General features: G+C 42.0%; 1 protein-coding gene across 1 annotated transcript in view; it reads left to right on the top strand.

The window, feature by feature from the left end:
* The first annotated feature begins 5911 nt into the window (after positions 1-5911).
* The window catches only part of Mcc (MCC regulator of WNT signaling pathway), a 376902-nt gene continuing 371844 nt past the window's right edge, over positions 5912-10969 (top strand). Inside the window, exon 1 of the mRNA XM_036204583.1 lies at positions 5912-6314. Coding sequence (XP_036060476.1) covers positions 6106-6314 — 209 coding nt within the window. The 5' untranslated portion in view covers positions 5912-6105. The remainder of the gene's footprint in view (positions 6315-10969) is intronic.

Here is a 10969-nt window from a genome sequence, read left to right as displayed (position 1 = left end):
GTGTGCGCCACCACCGCCTGGCAATTAGCCCATATTTTTATCTATACTTTGCCACATGGTTCATGGCTTGTTAATTCATTTTAGTCTAATAAAGAGCTGAACAATTGATAGCTGGGTAGAGAACAGATAGGCAAGGCTGGCAGGTAGAGAGAATAAATAGGAGGAAAAGTCTGGGAAGAGAGGAAGGAGTGTAGATGTAATTCTAAATGGTCTTATTAAATAAGAAACACAGAGCCAAATAAAGAGTTAAAAGCCCAGAGATTGAGCAGAAGCCAAGAGCTAAGACCACCTTATTTTACCACTCGCTGCTGTCCTTCCCCTGAGAGAGAGAGACCTTCTTCCGGTGTCCTGTCTTTTTATTGCCTTTCTGTTTTGCCTTCTCATTGGCTGTAAACCCAACCACATGACTTCTTCATCACTGCCTGTCTATACAGACCTCCAGGTCTCTATGGTTGGTACTGAGATTAAAGGCATGTGTAACCATGCTGGCTGTGTCCTTGAACACACAGGGATTCTGCCTGCCATGTGATCAGATTACAGGCATGTGCTACTACTACGAGACTTGTGCTTAATGGCTTGCTCATAGCACTATACCCAGATAACTTTATTAAAATACAAATAAAATCACATTTCAGCACAAATAAAATATCACCATAAAGAAGTGAGAAAAAGAAGGGAGAAGGACATCAGGGTCCAGCCACACAACTACACAGCAAGCCATGGAGTAAGAAGTAAAGAAAGGTATATACAATAGAGAAAGATAAAAAGCCTGAAGGCAAAAAGTAGATGGGATAATTTAAGAAAAGCTGGCTAGAAACAAACCAAACTAAGGCTGGGCATTCATAAGAAATAATAAGATTCTTTGTGATTTATTTGGGAGCTGGGTGGTGGTTCCCCCCCAAAAGTAAAGAGCAAAAGAGTAAAAGAAAAAAAAACCAACTAAATATATTATTTAAAATGTTAAAAATAACATCCCCCAGAAAAATAAAAACTTCATAAATTCCAGGAATAGTTCTGCCTCAAACTAAAATGGACCTACATGTCTTAGAGGCTGTCTTAGTTAGGGTTTTTATTGCTGTGAAGAGACATCATGTCAATGACAACTCTATATAAGGAAAAATTTAATTGGGACTGGCCTACAGTTTCAGAGGTTCAGTCCATTATCATCCAGATGGGAAGCATGGCAGTGAGCAGCAGACATGGTGCTGGAGAGGTAGCTGAGAGTTCTGTATCTTGATCCTCAGGCAGCAGAAAGAGTCTGTGTGCCAAACTGGGCATAGCTTGAGCATATAACACCTCAAAGCCCTCCTCCATAGTGACACACTTCCTCCAACAAGGCCATACCTACTCCAATAAGCCACACCTCCTAGAAGTGCTATTTCCTGTGGTTCAAGCATTCAAACGCATGCGTCTATGGGGGCCATTCCTATTCAAACCTCCACAGAAGTAGACTGTGGGAAGATGTACTACTTAGCTCTCCCTTCAGGAAAGGATTGTGCAACAGCTTCTAGGAATGCTATTAGAAGATCCCTCAGCTGTTAACCCCTTGGGAACCCTGATTCACCCTCCCTACACTGTAGATATAATGTCTTGGGGATCTCTGTCTACTAATCACTTGATTTATAAATTTAAAGGCCTAGCCTTTCCATGTCAGTGAAGGACAATCTGGTACATCAGGCAAATTGGTACAGTCTCTGCCATCTCCACCCTAAATCCTGGAAGCTATAAGAATACCTACATGGCAAAACTGCAGATAGAATCTGAGTTGTTAAGCAGCTGGCCTTAAAGTATACATAATTCTCATTGATTTGGGTGAGACCAGTGTTCATGGGGCCCTTTACTCTGTAAGAGGAAGAAAGTGAATCACATTTGAAGTTGGAGGAAGTCAAGGAATACAGACAAACTTTGATAACTGGAAAAGAAAATCTCTCTCTGCCTCAGCTTCCAGAAGGAACATGTGCCACCAATACATTGATTTTTTTAGCTTGATGACACTCATTTCAGACTTTTAGCCTCCAGAATTGGAAGATGAGAAACATACCATTTAAAGATAATAAAATCATGCTCTGGAAATTTGTGGTAGCAGCCATAGAAAGCAAATCCAAACTCTCTTAGAATTCTCTTCAAGGAGATATCTCAGTGGTTAAGAGCACTTGTAGCTCTGGCACAGGACCTGGGTTTGGTTCCTAGCACTCACATGGCGGCTCACAACCAGCTGAATTAGAATTTCAGGGGATCCAAAGCCCTCTTCTGCCCACAGTGAGAACCCCAGATAATGTAGTGTGTGTGTGTGTGTGTGTGTGTGTGTGTGTGTGTGTGTGTATGGCAGAACACTCATACACATAAAATAAGGTAAATTAATCTAACACACAGAAGACAGTTCTCTGTCATATCAGGTATGGGTGATGTGAGGCTTGCATCACGATGCAGCTCCTTCCTTTGTTTTTCCAATAGGTTGGAGCACTTAGGACTCTTACTTCTTAGTATCTTGTTGCTGAACCTCTGCCTTGGTTTTGACTGGTGGTTATGAGCTCAATTCCAGCTGCTTCTTTAACTTGGGCATTTTATGTAGCCCGTTTGGGTTCTATTACTCCTTTTACCTCCCACATAATCTTCTACATCTCACACAATAAGATGGCCAGAGCCTACGTCCACTAGATAGCATTAAGGAAGCTTCAAAGGGTAGCAGTAACTTGTGATAAGAACTCCATAAAGGTGGATTTAGCTTCCTTAACTTTGCCTCAGTATTTTCTCTCAGAAATGGGCAGCCTCATTTAATAATAATTGGCAATAAGGGGCAAGAGAAGTGGGGAGACAGTCACAATTTCACCATAAAATCCTTCCTTACAAACTGTGTGCTTCAAGCCAAGAAAGCCTTGGAAAAATAAGGTGACTTCTCGAAGGATATGGGAATTGAGCAGGGTTTATAAGAAACACTCAAGAGAGAGGAGGGCAGGTGGCTCCAGGGAGCCCTACCCCAACATTTGCATGTAGTCTTAGTTCATTTAAGTAGAGTGGAAGCATCAGCAGGAGAGAATTAGGTTTGCAAAGTGTTTTGTTTGCTTCCTTTAGCTGGTAACTTTACATAAATGAGTCAGTGTATCTTGCAGTGTGTATAGCAAGATACATTAACATGCACTACATAAATATGAAAGGAAATTATAACCTAGAAGAATCTGAGAAGAAAAACAGAACTGGAGAAGGAAAGGGGAGTTGAGTTATGCATCCATTTCAGATAAATACACGGAGCCTTTGAAACCGTGGCAAAAACAGCGCCGTCAGATTTATCACCATGGTTATTGCTCTCATTCCAAGCTCCTACCTTATATTTATCATCTTTATATTCATATGACATCTCTATTTTCAGTATCTTGCAAATATCACCCTCTCCCATAACCTTTTCAGCATAAATTTCGCATGTTTTGTGTCAACTCAGAAACAAATTCTTCTCTGACAAGTTGAACCTATTTGTTTAACCATTTCTAAGTTACCCAAGCACGGGGGAAGTGGTGTTTAGGAAATTTGTCAAGATTCACTTTTAGAGTATTCGGATTTAATCCAAAATTATTTAAATGTAAACCTCAAGAGCTATTGTACACATTGTCTAACAAGAAAAACATTAGTTTCTTAGAAATTCTATCATCATATAAATACCATTTCTTAAAAATAAAGTTGATATTTAACCTCTACTTTCTGTAGACATGAATTTATAGAAACACCCACTCAAATCTTGGGAAAATCTCTGGGTTTCCAGGCTCCTTTATACATTTTATACTTGGGAAAAAATGTCTTTAAATCTCAAGTCATGACATCAAGGTGGGTTTGATGGTAAATAACTCCTGTTTTGATAACAAAGATTTTACTCCAAGAAAATGGAAACATAAAAAGTTTAAATTTCATATCAGATAAGCATGGGCTTGTCCTAAGAATATTTATGATATTGTAGCATCTTTTAAGCAAATATTATTTGGTATATTTGCAAAATTTTCTGAAGTGATATTCTATTTGTGAGAAATATTAATGAAATGTGCTATATTTCCTATCAAAGGGTTAAATGAGACAAAGGAGGCTCCATCTTTGAAAACATTTGTAAAGATGCCATCTGGAAAAACCTCTTCTCTGGTCAGCATTTTTTTTTTCAGATCTGATGTATGAGGCCAAGTTCTGACCACTCATGGTGAGGCACAGTACCCCTTTGCATTAGGAATAAAAACCCAGAGGAACCACTGCTGGGTGTGACTGCAACCTTTTGCAGAGGCAAAACTTTTGAAAAGACATGTTTGTTTTGTGTTAGAGTGGTTTGCTTCTGTGTTATGTGTTATCAATGTGCACTGTGTACATGGCTGGTGCCCACAGAGACTAGGAAAGGGTACTAGATTCCCTGGAACTGGATTCAAGGATAGCTGTAAGCTGCTGTGTGGGTGCTGGGAACCAAACCTGAGTCCTCCACAAGAACAGCAAGTGCTCTCAACTGCTGATCCCTCTCTTCAGTCCAGAAGGAAAACTTTTTGCTGTATTGAAGTATTTAGAACGGTGTTGTTAACTCTTTGAGACTCCAGACCCATTTCTAACACATCTATCATCTGCTTATAATCTCCCTCAAACATCTGAAGTGCTAGGAACTTGCAGAATTAAGAACTGAAGAGAAAGAGAGCAGAGACCCCTTCCTCCTGATCCTGTAGACAGACCCAAGATAGATTGACTCACTCCTTCTATCTACTGCTGAATAAATACATCACCCTACAATTCAGTGATTTAAAACCACAAGAGTCCTTTCATGGTTATCATAGCTCTGGAGTGTTGGCTGAGCTCTGATAGGCTCTGGTTTTGCTTATGGATTAGCAGTATCTAGAGAAAGCACCATATCTCCCTCATGTCTGGCCCTGGACCTGAAAAGGTTCAAACATCTGGAGGCTGTTTGACATCTCTTTTGTTTTGACATGGTCTCTTGGCATGGATTCTCCAGCACAGCAGCTTCTGGGTCACCAAATTCTTTCAGAGCAGATTGTAGCATCCAAGGTTCTTGTCCCAAAAGACAGCCAGATAGAAATTGCTACTATTTTAAAGCTGGCTTCAGAAGTCAAGGCAGTTACTTTGAACCAGACAGGTTCAAGAGATAGCATACTCCACCTTCTGATGAGAAGTGTACCGAAGAATCTTTGGACATGTGTGTGAACCATCATAGGACTTCACAGACCTCTGACAGAAAGCCTGGAACAGAATAATGAGTCATTCACTAAACCACAAATTGCTTCATTGTGGTTCCTTTGCCTTTTGCTATGATGGGTTAGTCTGGAGTTTAAGGGCTCCCGATCTGGAGTTAAGATTGTTTAGGCTTGCCTCTGCTCTGACACAAGGCTTGGAACCTAGAGCAAGCCTTAGTACCTCAGCAGGCCTACCTGAAGATCAGATCAGGCTTAGTACCCATTAAGTATGTGGCTGAAGCTAGGTATTTTCCCATTATGCAATTTCCTTTACCCTTAAGACAACCCGGTAAACCACGGAGTCCTTACCTGCTTCCCAAGCTATAGGGTTGGTGAAAAAAGAGGGACTTTCTAGATCTGTAGTGTGAATTAAGTGAGAGCATCTATTATGTTCAGTGTTGATGCGATTAAAGCGGTTGGGATAAAGTCTAGTGCAGCCAGCTGGCAGAGTATTGTTATTAGAAACTGACCCAAAGCGCAGAAGGTCCTACTGAACAGCAGATTGCCCCAGTGGAAGACAAATATGGGCTGAGTCAGGTGTAAAACATTAAAAGGGTCTCATTCCGAGCGACGGAGTCAGGAATCCAGCATGTTCTGGAAAGTGAGATCACAGGCAGTTTTGATTCTGCAACGAGAGTCACGCCCCCCGCTTCCATCCCCGAAACCGAATCCTCTACTCTGCGCACTAGTGCCAGGAGAACACCCCGCTTCTGCCTGAACCGTCTCCAAGTGTCAGGAGGCCCGGAGCCTTCTCTGGCGTCTAGGTAGGCTCCCTGATTCCCAGTGCCACCCTCGCTCCTCAGGTGCCACTTGGGCGATTCCAGGGCGCCCATCTTCCCAGCCCAGGCAAAACCCGGAGAGGTGGAATCAGTCTCCGGGAGCTCCAGGGCGTCCACTGGGCATGCTCCGTCTCCGGGCAGGTTCGGGGCTGCCAGCAGCGGTGCGCCGTGCAGGTCCTGCTGTTCCTCCCCAGGGCGGGCGCGCGATGGCGGCTGCGAGCGCCTGCGACAGCAGCGGTGGCAGCAGCGACACGTCCAGCACGGGCGAGGAGGAGCGGATGCGGCGGCTCTTCCAGACGTGCGACGGCGACGGCGACGGGTACATCAGCAGGTAGGCGACCCTCGGCCCAACTCCATCAAGTTTCTCCTGCGTGCGCTTGCAGGGAAAGTTGGTAGCTCCCGGTCTCCGGCTGGGCCACAGGGACCAGTGGCGGCTCTGGCTATTTGCCGGAGATACCTGTAGGAGGCGCTGCTGTCCTAGGGCTGCTGAGATACTGCAGGAGCCAGTGAGCTGCGGTGGACAACCCGGCACAGAGGTGCTGTCAGTGACAGACACCTATAGGAAAATAGTTCAAGGAAAGTGCCTGAATCCCAAACTTAAAAATCCAGAGAGAGTGGTGGCGCACGCCTTTAATCCCAGCACTCGGGAGGCAGAGGCAGGCGGATTTCTGTGAGTTCGAGGCCAGCCTGGGCTACCAAGTGAGTTCCAGGACAGGCTCCAAAGCTACACAGAGAAACCCTGTCTCAAAAACAAACAACAACAACAACAACAACAAAACAAAAATCCAGAGAGAGGGCAGAATTTGTTTCACAGTATTGGTCTAGTCACACTGCCCTGGGGCACAGGAAGCCACCAGGAGCGAACTGGGTTTTGAAGATGAATCTAAGATACGGACTCTGCTCCAAGGTGTGTCTTTGTAGGAGTCTGACACCTCTATTTATCCTTTAGCTGTTTGCTTCCAAATCCAAGTCCGGTGGTGTGGCTTTAGCCCACAGCTCGGGGCCAAATGATGAGTCCTGGCCAAATTTGTAAACTTTAGAAGCTGAAGGTGAAGTGTGGGATGTGTAAAGTTGCAGTGTGCTTTTATGAGACTGAAGAAGTACATGCCGGGTTTGGGATTGCCTTCAATAAAACAGGCAACCTAACTTTTGTGTACTCTGTTTCTTTAGACTTTGTCTTGGAGATGCTCAGTACCCATTTTGAAAAATCGAGGTTGCCTACTTGCTGTTTATCTTTAACTACCTAAAGGAAACAGGAATCAACGACTATTTTCCCTAAATTGTTCAAAAGCTCTCTGAAACAGGTCATTTAGCCTGTAACAATTTGTCAGGTACAAAATTACCATTTATTTGAGATTTATTCAATTATCAGTCTTGGGTGAATTTTTATTATTTTTCCAAAGTTTCACTGAGAAATACTAGAAAGACCAAAAAAAAAAAAAAAAAAAAAAAAAAAAAGGAATAATTCTGTTCCAAAATGAATGCAGTATGTAATTCTGATAGATCCCACATAGATATTTTTTAAGTCAGTGTTGTAATTTTTTTTAACAAATTATGTAGTTTGTGGTTTGGGGGTTTGCGTATGTGAAAGGCTATTCTCTCATTGTAATAATAATAAAAGCACTCTATATTCAAGTTGGGATGCAAAAGGAGTTTAATTTCATATAAACCAGAGTACATATAAGAAATTAGCAACCTTCTTATCTTTCCCTTCCTAATTTGGTCTTTTAATGTGTTGCTTTATTTGAACTGCACTTAACTGTATAAATGCTCATTTTAGTCTCAATAATGGGTCCATTTACCCTGGAAAGTAATGACTTCTCTAAGGAAACTTGAGGACCTTGTTCTGGAAACTGAAAATTTCTCCCTTTTATTAAACAAGAGAGTTGGAGTGTCTACACTGAAACCTTAACATTCTCAGGTTCTTCAAAAAGACATTAATTTTACGCTCATGCTGGGGAGGTAGCTGTGTCTCCTCGAAAGCTAAGCACAGGTTAATAAAGAAATAAAGGTTGGCCTTACCACATTGTAGACGAGTGGCGATGGGTGGCAGTTCCACAGGACCATCAGTGCCCAGCTTCCTTCTTCCCTTCTCCAGCACAACTCTTCCTGTAGACACCGTCAATTATCTCAACACCAGGGAAACTGCCCTAGCTCCCGCTCCTTCCTCAGGTTCCAGGGAAAGAAGTATATATCATTATATCAAGACGTACCAAAACACCTTATTGTTCAAATTATAGCCTTCTGCCACCTTTATTTGCAACAGAGTGGGAGGGAAATTGTATTTCAGCTAGGTCCCGTGCTCCCCAAATAAAATCTTATTTCTGTCACTTAGAATAAGCAGTACCTGGTAGATGTGAAAGAAATAGTCAGTGTGTATAATAAGGAAGTCCCCCGCCTCCCCACTTCCCGTGATAATCTTCATTTGACTGTATTGGCTCTAATCCTCTCCCAACCCTGATCCAAAACTGGAGGGGGCTGGCAACCTTATGTCTGGAGGAAAGGAAATAAGAGAGAGAAGCAGTTGGGGTGAATGTCAGGGAAAGAAAAGGTGGAACTCAGGCCTTCAATGTTCTCTTGGCTAGTCTTCTCCACCAGGAAAAGGATTTGGCTAACTGAAAATTCCCGGATTCGATGATTCTGACAAGGAGCTTCTAAACTGTCAGAGGGATGCAGAACCACCCCCATTCAGTCGCTGAGATGGTACACTGAACTGTCATCAAGTTTCCTATCCTGGGACGGGATAGGGTTTGGGTTGGGCAATGACACCACAGCAGGCTCTTTTAGTAACCTTATAATGGCTTAACCCCATATTTTACAATAGTGAATCTGGACCCCACATAGCATATTATAGGTAGTAGTAGGGGTTAGGTTTTGTTTTTTGTTTTTTTCACTTCAGTGAAAAGCAATGTGAAGCTGCTTCTTTGTGTGTGTGTGTGTGTGTGTGTGTGTGTGTGTGTGTGTGTGCATATGTAGGTGTTTATGTCAGTGTGTGCATATGTGTGTTTGCATGTACATGGAAGCCAGAGGTTGGCATCAGGTATTTTCCTTCATTGCTCTTCACTTATATTTTAAAGCTTTTAATTTTATTATTTTTATACGTGTGTGTGCACGCACGCACGCACGCACGCACGCACATGCACATGAGTTTAAGAGCCTGCAGCAGTCATAGGTGTTAGAGCTCTACTGGAGTTGGAGTTACACAATCATGAGCCACCTGACGTGGGTGCTGGGAGTTGAACTCCAGTCCTCTGGAAAAACAGTATGTGCTCTTAACTACTAAGCCTTTCCTCTGGCGCTTCCTGTTTGTTTGTTTGTTTGTTTGTTTGAGGCAGGGTCTTTCACTGATCCTGGAGCTCTTTGGTTTACTAAACTGGTGAGACGCAGGATCCTAGTTTCTCCACTCCTCAAACCTGGGATTATATAGGTGCACTTCAACGACCAGCTATTTATGTGGGTGCTGTAGACCCAGATGCAGATCCCTGTGCCTGCACCAGGAACACCCTGCCAACTATGCCATCTTCCCCAGCCCACGAAAACGCACGCTTTGAGGATATCTTTAATAAGTATCTAACGCCTAACAGTGGCACTTTAACCTTCACCCCGAATCTCAGCTCAAACTTTGGCATATTAAAAGCCAGACAACCCCAAACCTGTTCTCTTTGGTTCTCATTTCTCCATCCTTCCCTTTGCTCCAAAACTTAGCAGCCACGAATCAATTCTATGTCTCTCTTCTGGATATTTCATATACATGGAATTATATATGCTCTTTTGTAATTGTGGTGTTTCAGTTAGCAAATACTTTCGAGGTTCATCCTATGTTGATACACACACACACACACACACACACACACACACACACACACACACACGCTTCATTCCTTTCTATGGCTGAATCATAGTCTCTTGTAAGGATACAACATATGCTGTTTGTTCACCAGATAAGGAACATTTGAATGTTTATATCTTTCGACTTTTGTGAGTAATACTGTTGTGAATATCCATGTACAAATTCCTGTGTGCACATATTCTCTTTTATTCCTAGGTATATTCCTATTGGAATTCCTGGGTGTCATGGGAGGTCTATGTTTAAGTTTTTGAAGAAAATTTAGGCCACTTTTCAAGTAGCTACACCATTTCACATCCCTAAAAGCAGTTCTGACTCTTCTGCATCTTCACAGGCACGGAATATTTATGGCCACCCTACTACATATGTGGTGGTACCTCATTTCAGTTTTGATTTGCATTTTCCTAATGGTTGATGATGTTGAACATCTTGTTGTGTGCTTGCTGGCTATTTGTGCACGCTTTTTGGAGAAATGTCTGTTCCATTTTAAAATTGTTTTTTTAATTTTTATTAAGTTGTAGGATTGCAAAGCCTTCCCCTGGAAAGTTAATCTTTTAAAAAGAAAGCAGCTTTCTTGTATTAAAATGTGTTCACTCTATCTCACTGGTATTCTCTATCATGGTACCAAACTTGGTTTTCTAAAACATTCTTTTCACTTTGTAAATTGCATGACAGTTTACCACTTTGGTTGTAACTATTATGTTACCACTGACTTCCATGAGGGCAGTAAACTGTGTTTTGTTAAAATTCATACCTGTCATAATGTATGATGGTATAGCACACATTCAGTAAATTCCAATGAAGAAATAAATAATTAAGAATAAACAGTGGGATGGTCTTGTATATTGAAAAGTGGTCTGGACAATTTTTTTATTTTCAAACATCTTTCATCTTCATAAAATACTTTAAGTGTGTAATACTTGATGAAAGGATATTTTCCTTTAAAATGACTTCTTTTGATATATTCCTGTTGAAAATTTGAAAAAGATAGAAACGTATAAAAACAAAATCCCAGTTATCCATGATTCCATCGCCAAGGAGTATCGCTTGTTTCCCCAGTGGTATCTGTACCATGTCATTCTTCTACTACATTAAAAATGATTGGACTGTTGAAAACGCATCCAATGTTCATGGACAGG

The sequence above is a fragment of the Onychomys torridus genome, chromosome 13, assembly GCF_903995425.1.
Source record: "Onychomys torridus chromosome 13, mOncTor1.1, whole genome shotgun sequence".
Lineage (NCBI taxonomy): Eukaryota > Metazoa > Chordata > Mammalia > Rodentia > Cricetidae > Onychomys > Onychomys torridus.
Note: the sequence above shows the minus strand (reverse complement) of the source record. Positions and strands in the feature narration are given on the sequence as shown.